The sequence below is a fragment of the Vipera ursinii genome, assembly GCF_947247035.1.
Source record: "Vipera ursinii genome assembly, chromosome: 2".
Classification (NCBI taxonomy): Eukaryota; Metazoa; Chordata; class Lepidosauria; order Squamata; family Viperidae; genus Vipera; species Vipera ursinii.
The window spans coordinates 263,502,847-263,520,911 of record NC_139513.1 but is presented as its reverse complement, the minus strand read 5'-3'; the positions used below and the strand labels follow the sequence as shown (position 1 = coordinate 263,520,911).

The window sequence follows — 18,065 nt, the reverse complement described above, 5'->3', positions numbered from 1 at the left end:
AGTGATTCCAAATTACAGATTTGGCCACAATTAAATGTTTCTATGTTAGGTTTCTTTAATAATTTCCTATGTAATCTAATAGAACTAAGGTTGTTGTCAATATTTGACTCATTGCTTCAATCAAACATTAACTTCTAGCACTTCATAGAATTATCTCCAGGACTGCCTCCTGGATTGATTCCATGACTAGATTTTAATACAGTCAGTAAACATAGTGTGAAATCTGTTCCTCAATTTTGTGATTACAGTCTTATGATTTTCTTTCTTTGGGAAACTAAAAGTAGATCAACTTTCCTATCCAGTTTGAGTTGACATGCATTTCAGTTTAAGTTAACATCTATTTGAAATTAGGATACAATTCTGTGCTTTCTTCAACAAAGTTGATCAATTTTGATTTGTGCTCATAAAGACTAATCTTTTTGAAATTATATTCTTTTGAATTAAGGCAAGAAATTATTCTTCTAATACAGGGTCCCCAAATGCTGGGCTGAAGCCTGTTCAAAACCGGGTCACAGGAGAGAGGGGCAAGCATGCGTGTGTGAAGCACCACTTGCATGAGCTGTGGCTTGGACGCTTGTGCGCAAAACTCCATTTGTGCAAATGGAGCTTCAAGCACAAGTACCCCTCCACTCATGTGACTGAAGCTTTGCTCTCTAGTGCTTGCCGCTTACACGAGTGGAGCTTTGTGTGTGAGCGCAAGCACCCTCCTTTGTGCCCAAAGCTCCATTTGTGTGACTGGCGGGCGCAGTTGCCGGCCACTCACACAAATGGAGCTGTGTGCGCATGCAACTACCACTCACACGCGTCCCCCTACCCCGCACTGGGCCAGGCCACCAAGCTGGAAAGGTTGGGGACTGCTGTTCTAATACTTTAGGTAATGTTGCTCATTGAAAATCGTCAGTACAAAATGTAGAATCAAGAGCAAATCTATATGGTATATTTCATTAGATTTGGTTTGCTATCCAAAGCAACTACCACTCACAATATGGAAACAGATCCTTATATATAAACCTTCTATTGAATATGGCTTAACTTTCATAACAAGGAGAATTACTTGCAGTTGTTAGAATCATATAAACCCTTTGTCAGGTGGAGTGATTTCTCTTCAAGTGAATTATAGATTCAAGTTATAAACTATTGTGTTTTGTTACAATACCTTTCCAATTTTTGTATCCTTTAAAATTAAAAAGGCCCAACTTAATTAACATAAAGTTATTAATAGAATTAAGATTGCTTATACTAACAAAGTTATTAATAGAATTAAGATTGCTTATATTTGAACCTTATTCTGACAACATCAGAAATTTTAAGTGTTACATATGGAAATATATTTACTGAAGTATGGTTGTTCTCAATATATTTCTATTTAAAGTTTATACGTATCAGAAAACATAAATCTATATGAAATTAGGATAGTAGTGCTACCTTATTCTTCCAGATAATTCACTTATCTATAGTCACATATAAGTCATAGCAAATTTAAGTACAAGACTGCTTTCAAATATTTTTGATATAAAATGTAAAAAATGCAGTTTTCATCATTGTTTTATCCTTGTTGATATTTTCTTTGGAAAATGAAGATCCAACATTTTTGTCAATAGGAGTAGTCTCTTTAAAATTTCAATCACATCTTTCTAAGGTAACATTTACGTCCTCACATCTTTAGCATCTATCAGACATGACATGGGACATATTCATTGACCCTAAAAATTTTCATCAGAATCATGCACTGAAAGGGGGCAGCCCCAGTCAGACAAGAGGCTCATTTCAATTTTAACAGCAGTAATTAAAGGTTAATTCACTGAGTCAGGATTAACGAGGAAAGTACAAATGATAGGCAAGCAGCTGCCTTTATAATACAATATTAGAACAATACAATTACAATCAGAATTAGAAAAAATCAACTTCCTGAAAGGTTCTGTAATGAATGAACTGCATTTCTCTGCTGTTAATTGTGCTACTTAAAGATGAAGATGATACAACAATAATTTTATTGTGATATTTCTTGATCAGCTGTGTTTAACAAGATAGTTCTCTAAATTCAGCAATCAGCTGATACTTTGAGAATCACTGACAGCAGTTAAAAAAAAACAATGATTGCCATTAAACCAAGAAGGTTGGTTAAAACAGAATAGTCAAACCTAACACACAAACCCAACACAGTATTTATTCTTATTAATGGGTTAGCTTTTGAAACATACTTGATATGATGTTAATAAATATAGGGATTAGAAGATTCTTGCAACTGTTTTTCTTTTCATGATAGTAATACTTTATTGTGATAAAGGGATGTAAAATAGCTGGCTATTGTAAGACCTGTTTTTGTGTGAGTATGGTTTACCTTGTGTACCTGGCCTGTACATAACAAAGTTTAAAGAATAGGGAAATCTTATGTTCAAGCAGTAATTATCTATGATATATTTTTCAATTCATTTTGAAGTAACTTGGAAAATATTTTCAATAGATGTATACCGTATCTTTTTAAATGATCTATTTCCTGCTGACATCTTAACATTGACGAAATTTTATTTTGTCAGATGTCATAGGATTCAGAACAGTTAAAAACTTTTGTTCTTAACATTTGCAAAGAAAATAATAGAAAACTGTCTCTTAAAGCAAGTTTTGATCAAACAAATTGACTGGTGTGTAATCAGTTGTTTAATACACTTGTATGCTAGGATACGTAGGAGTATTGATGCTTAAAATATAGTAATTCAATGGCATCATCCCAAGAAAGATAGAGCACTTTTGAAAATTATCCAGCCCGTGATACCAAAAACATTTGAAGTCAATATTGCTATTGTTATGGAAATGGTTTGCTTTATAAAATTAATACTTTTTCTAAGCAGGCAACAGCTGGTAAACATGTCTCATATATTCTGTAACTTACAAAAACATGAGGGTTTTCTTTGATATTTAGATAAACCCAAGCATTGTTTGGCTCAAAAACTGGCTCAAATGCTGTTCTTTACAATATTTTGACATTAAAAGCTTGGAGAAAAGGTATTTAAGTAGCTTTTGGTGCAGGCAGTTGATAACTTTTCATTCATAATTAGCTCATAGAGAACCGAGAGACATTGCAGGGAAATTGAACTGTCAGTGGGTAGAAACAAGCATTTGACCTCATCACATTGAGTGGGGCCCATCATAATTTGTTCATTTGGTGCCCATCAGCCCAGCCTCATCTCTCATACGGCACCTTGCTGACCTTCCCTCTCCAATTCCACTCAGTTCAGCTTTAATTATGACTCTGCAGACCTGAAGAAATATTGCAGCTTGCTCTCAAAAACCCTGAACTGCCACTCACCAAAAGATTGGTTTTTAACAGGTAATAAATGCCCAGAGGAAATGGTGCTGTGTCCCACACAGAACATACCAGCTCCTGTGGAGATTTTCTGGCCTCTCAAGTATCCTATTGCCTGGTGGATTTTAAAAGAAAATAAAAAGAACATAGTAGTGAATTTAGTAATAAATGTATTAAGTAAGCTTTTTATATACGAAGGAAAAAACCTAGAGTTAATAATTGTATAAAAAGTGATTCTAGTAAATAAACATTAACTACTTGTTAATAATAGAAGTTTTAATTGGCTTAATCAGCAGGTAATCAATTGCTCTTCCATTCACAGGTTAAAAGTCATCTCCCCCCCACTCCTGGTTTAATAGGTTTTCTAGGTTAAAGGCATTTAGGTCATAAACACATGCTAGCTTCTTTTCATTACAAATTTGGTGAAAAAGGAATGTAGGTGCAGCTTTCAATTTTGTATTCATATGTAGGACATTACTGGGGGGAAAAACTACTGTTCATTGTCTTAATCAGCTGTGGATTTCTCTTTGCTGAAATTTGAACTAGTTTATCCACTTTTTGAATGCAGAATTCCAGAGAATAGCTAGAAGAGATAAGAATGCCTTCTTAAATGAACAGTGCAAAGAAATAGAAGAAAACAATAGAATAGGGAGGACCAGAGATCTTTTCAAGAAAATTGGAGAAATGAAGGGAACGTTTAATGCAAAAATGGGCATGATAAAGGACCAAAATGGCAGGGACCTAACAGAGGCAGAAGAGATTAAGAAGAGGTGGCAAAATTACACAGAAGAACTATACAAGAATGAGCTTAACGTCCCTGATAATCACAATGAGGTGGTCACTGACCTCGAGCCAGACATCCTAGAATGTGAAGTGAAGTGGGCCTTAGAAAAGCTGAGCAACAACAAAGCTAGTGGAGGTGACAGTATTCCAGCTGAGCTATTCAAAATCTTAAAAGACAATGCAGTAAAAGTGCTACACTCAATTTGCCAGCAAATTTGGAAAACTCAACAGTGGCCACAGGATTGGAAAAGATCAGTTTACATTCCAATTCCTAAGAAAGGCAGTGCCAAAGAATGTTCAAACTATCGCACCATTGCACTCATTTCTCATGCTAGTAAAGTCATGCTTAAAATTCTACAAGCTAGACTTCAGCAGTATGTGGATCGAGAACTACCAGAAGTGCAGGCAGGATTTCGAAGAGGCAGAGGAACTAGAGATCAAATTGCCAACATACGCTGGATCATGGAGAAAGCTAGGGAGTTCCAGAAAAACATCTACTTCTGCTTCATTGACTATGCTAAAGCCTTTGATTGTGTGGATCATAACAAACTGTGGCAAGTTCTTAAAGAGATGGGAGTACCAGACCATCTTATTGGTCTCTTGAGAAACCTATATGCGGGTCAAGAAGCAACAGTGAGAACTGGACACGGAACCACTGATTGGTTCAAAATTGGGAAAGGAGTCCGGCAAGGCTGTATACTGTCGCCCTGCCTATTTAACTTATATGCAGAGCACATCATGAGAAAGGCAGGGCTAGATGAATCAAAAGTTGGAATTAAGATTGCCGGAAGAAATATCAACAACCTAAGATACGCAGATGATACCACTCTAATGGCAGAAAGTGAAGAAGAACTAAAGAGCCTCTTGTTGCAGGTGAAGAAGGAGAGTGCAAAACTTGGGTTGAAACTTAACATTAAGAAAACCAAGATCATGGCATCTGGCCCTCTCAATTCCTGGCAAATAGATGGGGAAGAAATGGAGGTAGTGACAGATTTTATTTTCCTGGGCTCCAAGATCACTGCAGATGGGGACTGTAGCCAAGAAATTAAAAGACGCTTGCTCCTGGGGAGGAAAGCCATGGCAAATCTAGACAGCACACTAAAAAGCAGAGACATCACCCTGTCAACAAAAGTGCGTATAGTCAAGGCTATGGTCTTTCCAGTTGCAATGTATGGTAGTGAAAGTTGGACCATAAGAAAGGCTGAGCGCCAAAGAATTGAGGCCTTTGAACTGTGGTGCTGGAGAAGACTCCTGCGAGTCCCTTGGACTGCAAGGCGATCAAACCGGTCGGTCCTAGAGGAGATCAATCCTGACTGCTCTTTAGAAGGCCAGATCCTGAAGCTAAAACTCAAGTACTTTGGCCACCTAATGAGAAGGAAGGACTCCCTGGAGAAGAGCCTAATGCTGGGGAAGATCGAGGGCAATAGAAGAAGGGGACGACAGAGAATGAGGTGGCTGGATGGAGTCACTGAAGCAGTAGGCGTGAGCTTAAATGGACTCCAGAAGATGGTAGAGGACAGGAAGGCCTGGAGGAATGTTGTCCATAGGGTCGCGATGGGTCGGACACGACTTCGCAGCTAACAACAACAACATCCACTTTTTTCCTAATGGGATATAGAACAGAAGAATTATTGGTAGTTTGGATTCCCACATTGAGGAAATATATTAAATGGCTTCTTCACTAGAAGAACAACAAATCTTTTATTCAGAAAGACCCTGATAGTTTTCTATGCAATCCAATTAAATATAATGAATTCAAATAATTATTGATAACCTAAAAATAATATTGCATACTTTAAATTTATTACCTGGGGATTTTAAGAAATAGAAAAAGAGTCCACGCAGTAATTATCTCAAATTAACACCTTTTGTAGATAAAGTATTTTGTTGATCTAATAAGCAGGCATTGCATTATTCAATGTTAAATAATTTTGATAAGGCTACATTTCGCCTACTAGTACTAGTTCTTCCAAGGCAGTTTGTGCAGTAACCCATGAAAATGGAGGTTCAATAATGTATGATTGAAAAGTTTGAAAACCCAATTTAGGTTCTAAAAACTTATAACGGAAGTCTTGAAGGCAAATAGAAGTATTCAAAACTGCAGTGTATCCTTGTAGTGAATGTGAAACTGTCAGCAGGATTTTCAGGTCATTTGACAAAAAGGATACAGGTGCAGTAGTTAGCAGTGAAGGTGACTGCTAGTTTCATCAATCACTTTGCCTTTCTTTAAGTTGATACATAATGGACCCCTTCAATCAGCTTCCTTGTTCTTTGTCACTTGTTTAGAAAAAGAAAAAAAAAGTGAAAAGGCTGGGCTTTAAAGTCAAGGCTACAAAATGAATTGTTTCTTATTTACAAAAGGAAAGGAGATGTCAGAGTGAGCAGAAGCTCTTCATAAAATGTTGAGTTTGTCAGTAGAGATAATATGCAGCTTGAAGCTTTTTCCCCTGTAGACCTTTATGGTGCTTGTAAAAGCAAAGAATTCAAACAAAAATGTGAAATTAAAATAATGGTCAGTGGCAAAGTACAAACTTAATTCAAGGAAATGTATTCATAAGTATAGGCCTATATTTACTAGAGTCAGAATTGGTAATACCAGTGGCACCAGATAGATTGCATTTATAATTAAGTCCTGGTCTTTTTGAATAATATTTACCTTTGTTGTTGTTAGCTGCAAAGTCGTGTCCGACCCATCGCAACCCCATGGACAATGTTCCTCCAGGCCTTCCTGTCTTCTACCTAATATACCACTAATAATTTCACATACAAAATATTGCATAATCTTTCCCTGCAACAAACCAGATGCACTGATTTAAATATCTCCCTCTGGATATACAAAATTGTGCTCTGAATTGAGTGTTTGTCTGTAGTTCCTATGTCATAGTACAGCATATTACCTCTAAACTATGTAAGTTGCTCTTGGAACATATCACTGCCTGTATAAAAGGGTTTTTTTTGTTGTTGCCACTGTTTGTTGACTATCAGATTCATGGATCCAACTGAATTTTAGGAGTTTGAGAAATGGGTTAAAGTCTTTTCTTTAATAAGCTGGCAAGGAAGAAAAGTTAACAGGTTGCAAAGCACCATTCTCTTCTGTCACTTACAAAAATCTCTGGGGCTGTATAAAATTCATAGGCACTGGTATAAACATGCTAACTTGCTGCAATCCAATGCTACATTTAAGATGTGACCATCTTGGGTGATAGAAGGTGTCCTATAAAAATATGAAACTCAGGTTTGCTTTGGGTAAGTTATGATTAATATGTAAAGGATATGATGTTTTTATGAGGAATTCCAAATGTCCCTCATCTAAATGTATATCTCAAAATATGTTGGAATTTTTATCAGTGTGTGAGCTCTATAATAGCTTCATAGATTTAGATAAGTCTTGCTGTGAATTTTTCAGTACCGGAATGGGTAGATGACAGATTACAAAATATTTCAAAATATTTCTCATTCCTCGATCATCAGGCAAATAGGTACCTCCCTGTCTATTAAAAGGCTGTAGCAAGAGAAATAAGAAGTTCCTAGTAAACCTAATGTAGATGAGGAGCTGAAGTAAAAGTATCAGCTATCAAGATTTCTATAATGTCATCTCTTTTCTCTTTTAAATAAAGGAGAGGGTTTGTGAGAATCTTGTTTTTCATTGCCAAGAGCATGACATCTTTTTGCTACAGTTTTTAAGATCAAATTGATAAATGAAAGTTGGATCTAGGCCTAATCATACTTAAGAATGATTAATTTAAGTAATATTGACTTTACTGGGCCTAATGATTAAATCATGGATCCCACACAATTAACCAATCATAATAATTACATCTGCACTAATTCTTTTTTCCACCATGCTCTTTAAATGATGCCTGAAAGTGGCTTATTTTTTGCTACACTGTAATCACCAGCTTAGTGATTGCTTACAAAAATAATAATAAATAATGGGATGTTAGGTTAACAGTTATATTGGAGATGTATTCCTTTGAAATCAATATATGAATATGGAGTTTTTTACCCAATGGATTATTTTAACCCAGGTGAAAGTCTAATATTTATTTGAAACTTTTTGCATACTGCTTCAGATTTTTCTAAAAAATATATTGATATTAAAGCATGAGCACGAACATATGGGATATATGGGAAGAGAAGTTTCTTCAAGCACTGTGATCCCAAGCAGAGAAGGACTTTAGAAATTGAAAGCAACACTTTGAGTGAAGTTAATAAATAAATTGTATGTTGTATCCATATTATCCAATTCCAATCAGTAATGTTACCACAGTATTTTGTGCAAGGTGAAGTTTCAGCATGTGGATACTGTATAACGTCTGTGCACATACACACATGAGACACAATGATGCTTAAATATTTCACTTGGTACTCTTTATCTAGTATTAGGACTTGTGTGGAGAACAGATAATACTTTAAGTTGTATTTATGCAGAAATACTGAAAATTCAAAACGGTTCACAAACCTTTAAGAATTACAGTACTGAATTCAAGAGAGAGAAAGAGGGAATGATATATGACAAAGAGTCACTGCAGCATGGGCTACTGTAGTGAAACCAATTCATTCACATGTCATATCAGCTGAAATAATAATGGGTGCCTCTTGTACTTCTAAGTTCAGAAATGGATCTAAAAAAACCCCCAAGCCACTAGATCCTTTAAAGGGCATTCACCTTTATAAGAAATTTTAGACAATTTCTTTGGTGACAAATACGAACTACGACTAATGAATACACTAAAATTTTTATATTCTTTTTATGTTTCTCTGATATCGTACTGATCATTTCTAGCATGCTGATCTAAATAATGATTAAATCATTTCAATTTCAGCTTATTAGGACAATATATATATAAGCAGACCACTCAAAGGACCTTAAACTCTGAATCATTTACAGGTGTGCCATTGGCTTTGTGTAGCATTTTGAGAGATTCGCTAAGGGCCACAAAAGGGATGGTGATGGCCTATAGTATACTTTTTGTTACTGAATAGCGTTAACCTACTCTGTTAGGACAACAGAGTTGGATTGGAATTTCATCAGAATGCTGATTATACTCAGGATTTCTATATGTTAATACATAAATCATAGTAATAGGGGTAGTTCATCATGAACCAGGAAGTCCCTCATATAGTCAAGACCCAAGCAGTTTCTAGTTTGAAATGTTTGAAATTATAATAACAGCACTATGTATTGTGAGCAGAAAAGAGCTGTGAGCCGTTGTAGAACTTCCAGTGTTGGAGTGACATGAACACGATGCCAGCAAGAGTAAACAGTCTAGATAACACATTTAACCAGTTCAAACTCTCAACACTTCTAAAAGGAGTTGTATATAGATGGCATTGCAACATTCTAAATGCATTACAGTAATGGCCAGAGCATAAGGGACTATTTCATATTGATGTAAGAACAGCAAATAGTTACACACAAAATCAAGTTGTGGAAACAACTATTGAGTTCTGAAGATTGGTAGTATAGTTTCAAGGAACACCCTCCTAAGTGTGTAGTGTAACCACTTCAAAAGCCAATTGAATCTAAATTCTTAAAACAGATGTCCTACTGACCAGCATTACTTCAGTTTGGTCTAAAAAACACTCTTGGCTGGTTTATTCTTACCCAAGAATTTGAATCCAAGCATATTCAAGATCATCCATCTTTTTTGGGGGGAGTTTGGTGATATTAAACAATAACTTAATTGCAATTAATATATTGGAGAGAGTCAGATAACACTTTCTTACAGTTTCATATATTCAATATGGGTATGATAAAACCATATGAAAAGCTATAACCTGTACTTAAAACAAAACTTTCTGGGCATGACTCAACAGAACAAATTTGCAATTCAATAATATTTTCATTTGGAAAAGTAGTAATTTTAATTAAAATGCATATTCAAAGTACTGAGAGAAAATGAATTAAGTCTCTGAATGCACAAGTAATAATGAATACTTTGTGACCTAGAGAGAGAAATGTAATTTTTTAAGCTTCAATTTTTACATCAGTTCAATACTTTATACATAGCAATCTATATAGGGAAATAAATGTCTCTCAACTTCTGATCTGCCAAGCCCAATGGAGTGGATGGCATGTATATATGCTTGCTAGCATTATGTTTTTGCAGTCCCAGAGAGGACAGCAAGAGATAATTTAACTGGTGCTTAGTGGGTTTCCCCTAGGTGGAAGGTAGAACATGTGGTTCCAGGTTGTACAATGTGGTCCTTTTTTATTTCAGGTGTTTTACTTTTGGAATCCTTAACTCTTGTGCAGAAAGACACAATGTTTTAAGCTAGTAGTACTGTGTCAGTTTCTGTCTCTGTGCTTGTAATGCTAATACAAACTCTAGGCCTGTTTGATTCTGAAACTTTAAAATATTTTCTGAATTTTGTCATAAAGATAAGTGATCTGGAATGATTTTGTAAATTTATAAGATTGGGGAAAGTTTTGGAATGCTTTTATATATATAGCTAGGTCACAGAAAGCTATAATACAATTCAGCTCCAAAACTAATTTGCAAGATGACTTTTTTCATTGCAGCACATTAATTTGCCCTCACTTGACTTCTGGATTGCATATTTTTGCAAAACTATCTCAGAGTTTAGCACTTTTAATTGTACATGTTCTTTTTGTTTTTAATCTATATTTCAGTCATCTTAAGCAGTGGCGTTAAACATTTTATGATTTTAATCTTAAATCTACCCCTAAAAATCAGACATGCCATATCATAAAATAACTATTAGTGATTAGTTTGTATCATATAAATCTAACTTGAGTTGATAATATGGTCCATTACCAGCTAACTGCACAGAATATTTTTCATTTTACACTCTTCAGTTGCTTTTTAGTGAAGTGTTGAAAATATGAAGCTTTTTCCTTTCTAAAATTGTATGCTGTCTGTCTGTTATTAGTGAAATAACAGCTCTTATAAATGTTTCAGTAAGCACTAAGTAGACAGTTATGTGCACTCTCATTCCACGCTTATTTGCTTACTGTAATAAACTGATAAAATATGTGTGGCTTGTCTCTATATCTACAGACACATAGATTTTCTTTAATATGTCTACTGAATTGATTAGTTATTTTCCCAAAACATACAAAAGTATATAGGCAATTTTCTTAACCGTATGTCAGTGGGATTTGTTGTTGGTTATCATAGTATAACTAAATGCATGTTAATGCATTAAGTCCTGTATTTGTCTATTTGAACCAGTCCTAAAAGAAATAGTTCCATCCATTGTCAGTTGAAAATTGTCTTGAGTACCATAATTCATGCTAAAGTACTATACAGCTTAGATAATCAGAGACGCAGGAAACAGCACCAGACAAGCAAGAGCAATCAAAGAAAAACAATACCCCCATATCCACATAGGATTGGTAGGAAAAGCTGCTATATATAATCAACCACTAGATCTCATTTTCCTATGCCAGAGTATTGATGATGTAACTTAGTGTACTAATGAAATGTCTGCAAGAAAAACCAAGCCCAGAGAACTAGAATCTCAATATTTTTGGAATTACTTTCCATTATTTTCCCTTTGCAATATACCAAGCCTGCACACTGGGATGTTTTAGCTGCTTCATGAAAACTCATTTTTAAGGTTTATTTTTCCACTGCACTTATTAGTATTTTTAATCAATTTAATATAACCATTTCACTGCAATTCTAAATCACATTAGGCTTTGTACAAATAAGAAGCACTCTACAAACACTTTAACAAAATATTTATTTAGTCAAATAACATATTCATTACCCTATGCTATACTGATAACCACAATTGAGCCCAAAATTTCTGTTGCTAAGCAAGACAGTAGTTAAGTGAGTTTTGTCCCATTTTACGACCACAGCTGTTAAGTTAACCACTACAGTTGTTAAGGAAGTAACACAGTTTTAAGTGAATCTGGCTTCCCTATTGATATTGCTTGTCAGAAAGCCTCAGCAAGCAAAGTCAATGGGGAAGCCAGTGACTCTCTGACATTTATTTTCTTGTTGTTTTATTTATTAATTAATCAAATTTATATAGCTGTCTATCTCACCAAAGGTGACTGAGTGCTGCACAACAAGCGGATAAAATCACATATAAAAGCAACCATATAAAAGATATAAAAAACACTTTAACAGCTATACATTATAAAAAAACAGAGCTACAAACCCTAGGCAAAGAGAGGATAAGAATAACCAGATCAGCAATGGAGCCATCTTTCCTGGGAAGCCCCTAGGACAGACGTGTCAAACACAAGGCCCGGGGGCCAGATCCGGCCCGCGAAGTGGTTTCATGCGGCCCGCGAAGCCATCCTGGAAACAGTGAGGGAACGGCCCCCACTGCCTTGGCCCTGGCCCAGAGACCCTCCTTCTGCCAGAGACCCTCAGATCTGTCCCACTCCTGCCCAGGCCCCCATAGGCACCCTTGATGCGAACGATGTAGAGCTGGCCACGCCCACCCAGTAGGCCATATGCACTCTAGCCATGCCCACCCAGTAGGCCACGCCCACCCAAGCCACACCCACCCGGCCCCCTGAGGGCAACCGCAATGCTGATGCGGCCCTCAATGAAATTGAGTTTGACACCCCTGCCCTAGGATAACATAGCCAGGTCTTTAAGGTCTTCCAAAATGTCAAAAGGAATGGTTTTCCATTGTGATTTTAAAATGGCTTTGATAATTTACTGCTTCTTATTAAAAATATCAGAGATATTTCAACTGAGAATAATATTCAGTCTGATCAAGTAAAACAGAATTTCATGAAATGCTAGCTGCACTTGTCTGATGGGGCCAAGCAACCTATAGAGCTATCCTTGTCCCTTTACATCGACCCATTCCATCCAATCAGGCAGGGAAGGGTATGTTGCAGACCCTGACAGTTAAAGAACTCCAACTGGCATGGTCTAGGAAGAGAGCCTTCTCTGCCATTGCCCCCACTCTGTAGAATATTTTCTCCTCAGGGGTGAGGCAAAGCCCCCCCCCAAGCATTCCAAAAAGTAGTTAAAACATGGTTCTGCGGCCTTGTGTGGGAAGTGCAGAGGAACAGATAGCCATGGGGTTGGCTGGTGGCCAGAGGGCATATTTGATTGTTCACAATTATTTAGTAGTCTATAATTACAAATTTGTTTTTCATATATAACAGGTCAGTGCACCTTTCTTTGTGCCAATGAAATCTCATGAACTCCTTCACCGAATGAGTGGAAAAGGATTAGCAGCCAATTATCACTTCTCAAGACATCCATGCATTTACAGTGATCAGATGGTATCTGTACAGGTGACGCTGACTAACACCACAGACCAAAAGATAGAGAATATCCACTTAAGTGAAAAGAAGCTGCCAGCTGGCATGAGAATGCATGTATTTAATTCAATAGGTAATTGAATTCTTAAAACTCTCTCGACATCATTGTATAAATTAAAAAGTACTGATTTGGATGGTTTTTAAAAATCACAATTGTATTTATCAACTTAGTTCAATTCTTAATTAGCATTTTATATTTACTGAATGTTTTATGATGCAAGACATGATTATATTTGCAATGCCATTGAAATATTTTGTAATCTGACCTGATTTATAAGTTTTCTAAACAGTTTCTTTTCTGAGCAGGCATGATTAAGATGTAAGCTTGTAGTACATTTTTAGAAAGTAGTTTCATATAAAATAGCACATCACTGCAAAGTAAATAGCATAAGCTATTTACAGGGGGCCTTATACAAAATTTGTGGTATGACATCATGATGCAAATTCTATTTTTTACGTACAGAATATTATGAGACAAATATAAAAGGGTAGAGTTAGCCTTTAGCACATGTTTTGTCATTTGGGGGTTCTCGTTAGGAACAGACGCGTGCACCAAATAGCAGTGATAAAATGCTCTGGATTATACCCTCAAACATAGCGGAGTCCTGCAGTTATAATAGAACTTTTCCTACTTCATCCCCATCTCTCCTCTCCTCCCCACCTAGTAAGGTATTAAATACTATTTTCTTGCTATCTGTTGTTTAAAATATTTTTAAAACCATGTGACAATTTTCCCATCTCTCTCTGTAGTTTCCTTTTCCATATTCCATATTTCTATATTTCATTTTTTAAAATTGAGCAGTTAATTAATTTCTATGGTTATAAAAACATTAATGATGCCGTAATAGTATCTCTGATATATATCATAGAGATACAGGCTTGCAAAATTATAAATGTATCTTCCTTTAGCTTCTCAGGGTGTTGACAGATGGTTTATTCAAATTGTAATTTTCCTTGACAAATAAACATCATTTTAAATCTCAAAAGCTAAATCAGGCAAAAGTAAAATAAAGATAGCTTCTATACATTGACATTATTTGAGTATTTGCTCATATTTCTTGCTGATAACTTACTTTAGCAGACACATAGAGATATATAAATATAGATAGGATTAGATATTGATAGGATGGTTTTTCTGAAACTTATTCAATGCTTAGTGAAATGTTCACAACATTGTGTTTATTAGAATCCCTTGAACCTGGGAAATCTATTACCGTTCCAGTAGGAATTGACTTCTGTGATTCTACACAGGCTGCAAGTTTCCAGTTATGGTAAGTTATTCTATAATGGCATTTCAAAAACAAATTACTTATATGCAGCGTAAATGAATAACATTGATATCCTATGCTAATGTATTATCTTTCAGGTTGATCAGTATATTCAATTTTGAGGTGCAAAAGTTCTTTCTACCTTTATTTTTTTTAAAAAAATAGCATAGTCATATGATGTTTATTAATTTGATTATGTTTATGTCCTGCCTTTATTGGTTTTATAAATAACTCAATGCAGTGAACATACCTAATACTCCTTCCTCTTCCTATTTTACCCACAACTACAACCCTGCATGGTAGGTTGGGCTGAGAGAGACTGGCCCAAAGTCATCCAGCTGGCATTAATCCATAAGGCAGGACTAAAATATACAAATAACATTTTCAGAGCCATTCTTTCAAGTGCAATCTACTATTTTTATGCAGTAATCATTGTTAGATGTACCAAGTACCAAGTCTTTCTGGAGAAGAATAAGAAGAACCTCTACAGTGAGTTGCTGAGCTTCACAAAGCTTTATAATTTTAGGTAGTAAATTAAGCTAACTCAGCCAGATGTTACATACTTGGGGGAATTATTTATTGAGAGCTTGTGAGAAAAAACTGCAAGTACAGGTAGCACTGGATCTATGACCATAACAGAGCTCATAAGTCCTAATGGTTATAAATAAGGCCATTCATGTGATTTTATGGCCAATTTTACGACCTTTTTTTGAGGCAGTTGTTAAGCGAGCACCACCTGAAGCAAACCAATGGTTCACCATGGGCTGATATTGCAAGATCCAGAAGCAAATGAGGGTTCTCAGTAAAACTGTCATGTAACTATGGGGAATGGCTGTTGGAACTTCAGAACCAGGTCATAAGTGGGATACCCTCAGAGAAGTCCATTGTAACTTTGAATGACTAAGAAGCCTAAGTTGAGGACTACCTGTACAAGATTAAAGGAGAATCTTATGTATTACCTGAAAGTTGGAAATCAGAAAATGTAAGAATATGTGGAATGTTTTTTACAGAGGACAGGAAAGTAAATGTGGGCAAAGTTTAATTACAGAGTAACAGAATAATAGGGTTGGAAGGGACCATGGAGGTCATCTGGTCCAACCCCCTGCTCGGGCAGGAAACCCTATAACCATTTCAGACAAATAGTTGTCCAATCTCTTCTTAAAAACTTCCAATGTTGGAGCACCCACAACTTCTGGAGGCAAGTTGTTCCACTGATTAATTGTTCTCACTGTCAGGAAATTTCTCCTTAGTTCTAGGTTGATTAGTTTCCACCCATTGCTTCTTGTCTTGCCTTCAGGTGCTTTGGATAATAGGTTGATTCCCTCTTCTTCATGGGAACCCCTTAGATGTTGAAACACTGCTATCATATCACCCTTAGTCCTTCTTTTCATTAAATTAGGCATACTCAATTCCAGCAACCATTCTTTATATGTTTTAGCTCCAGTCCCCTAATCATCTTGTTGCTCTTCTCTGCACTTTTTCTAGAGTCTCAACATCCTTTTTACATTGTGGCAACCAAAACTGGATGCATTATTCCAAGTGCGGTCTTACCAAGGCATTATAGTGTGGCATTAACACTAAACGTGATCTCTACATGAGTTTCATTATCTCATTCCATCACTTTTAGTTCTGAATCCTTCCATTCCCTTGCTGTTGGAACTACCCTGTTCCATCAATGGACAAAATATTCTCATGTGAAGAAGCATCTGAGCCATAATGAATCATCATTATCATCATTAATCATAGCAATTTCTGCCAACATACATATTAGAGTCATCCATACTGCTCTTGTATTAACTACATCCAACAATGCTGGATTCCTCTACACTTATCTTGGATAAAGCCATTGGCAATTAATTAACCCATTTAGTCAACTCCATCCTATACTATTACAGTCTTATGTAGAGAGCTTAAGAAGGCATTCCCTTTTTAGAATAAAGGAGAACAAATATATAATTTCCTCAATTGTCAAACTATTGCACAGATGGCTTACCAAACTGTTCTCTTTCAATCTTTTATCGCCCATTCTCTTCAAATTTTCAGGAATCTCCATTTTCTTAGCATTGTTCTAAGTATTGTTCACAGACCAGATCAAGAATAATATTTATGTCATATCACATCATTTCACTTAATGACCATTCTTGGAGCTGGAAATGAGATGGACTTTGGGCTTTATTGCTTATATTATTATTCCCTTTGAATGGATAGCACTAGTTATTATCTTGAGACATCCTTGGTGCATCACTCACATGATTTCCACTCAGGATCACATTCAACACATTAACTTACTTTGACACAACCACATTTGATTATGACCTGCAGTTCTATTTACCATTATTGCCCTTCCAACATTGATTCTAGTAAGATTACCTATCATGTCTTCATGTTAACTGTGCCACTATAGCAGCCACTAGTCCTGTTTTTGAAATGAATGTGCAATGCTTGCCTGCTCAGGTTTCAAGGAGTCCTTAGTGATAGTGAGTTTCTCTTTCAAAGATGGAAGGCTATGTACATAAACTATGTTTTAACAGCTTTTTTTGTATGGCTCTTAAGCTTAGTTATAGCAGTTCATCGCAGATTTCAAATTGTACATATGGATATCTGGTCCACAGTATCTCACCTGTGCTTTCTAACCCTAAAACAGCCTCTGTGTCTATAATTACTAGACTAGAAAATATAAAGTACTATAGAAGTCATGTTATTCTTTTTCTGTCATTTATTGCCAAAAATCATAGTAATAGAAATCACTTAAAGCAAGATTCAGTCTCTGAATCAAGTGACTTCCTGTGGACTGAAAGTTTGAATCAATGGGCAAATGCTATTCATCTCCCTTTCCTTTAAAAATATGAAACTTCAGTCTTGTATGACCTGTCATTAGCAGTTACTATTGCTTGTTTTATTCATCTATTAGATGAGAAAAGGGAAATTTAAATTTCCTAGTCCAAGCCACAGCTTGTCCAAACAACAGATAAAACATGTGGTAAAGCAGCATTTTTCTAGGGCAATCACTGCCATGTATTGAATGAATGAATAAATGAATGAATGAAAATCTGCTCTTCGTCTTAGGAAACATAACCCAGTGTAAATTATATGCTCTTTGTTGTCAGTGGGATACTTAGTGTGAAAATAGGTGGTCAGTTTTATGTTATCATTTATTTATCCTTTCTTTTAGTCTTTCCACAGCCCTAAGGATATTTACCAATGTATTGCCATTGACTATCTGTTGGGAATCCATATATGCATGTATCAGGATAATTTTTTCCTCCTAGAACCATGTGACAGTTGTTTTGTGACTTTGAGATCACTCTCTCCCATCTTACATTCCCTAAAGGTCTTCATCAACTTGGCAAGTTGCTGCCTTGCTTGTTCTGTTCTGTCTTTTCAGAGAAGACTGTCTTGATTTTATCTCCGAAGGGCTTTCCTCCCAACCAGCCAGCTGTCA

At 36.0% G+C, this 18,065-nt stretch overlaps 1 protein-coding gene across 3 annotated transcripts in view; it reads left to right on the top strand.

Moving 5' to 3' along the window:
* The window catches only part of AP3B1 (adaptor related protein complex 3 subunit beta 1), a 167,582-nt gene that overhangs the window by 114,454 nt on the left and 35,063 nt on the right, over positions 1 to 18,065 (top strand). For all 3 annotated transcript variants that reach the window (XR_014491277.1, XM_083353111.1, XM_083353112.1), the window contains exons 23-24: positions 13,197 to 13,428; positions 14,542 to 14,626. Coding sequence is in view for 2 of the 3 variants with exons in the window: in XM_083353111.1 (XP_083209237.1) it covers positions 13,197 to 13,428; positions 14,542 to 14,626 (317 nt within the window). In the remaining variant the exon portion in view is untranslated. The remainder of the gene's footprint in view (positions 1 to 13,196; positions 13,429 to 14,541; positions 14,627 to 18,065) is intronic.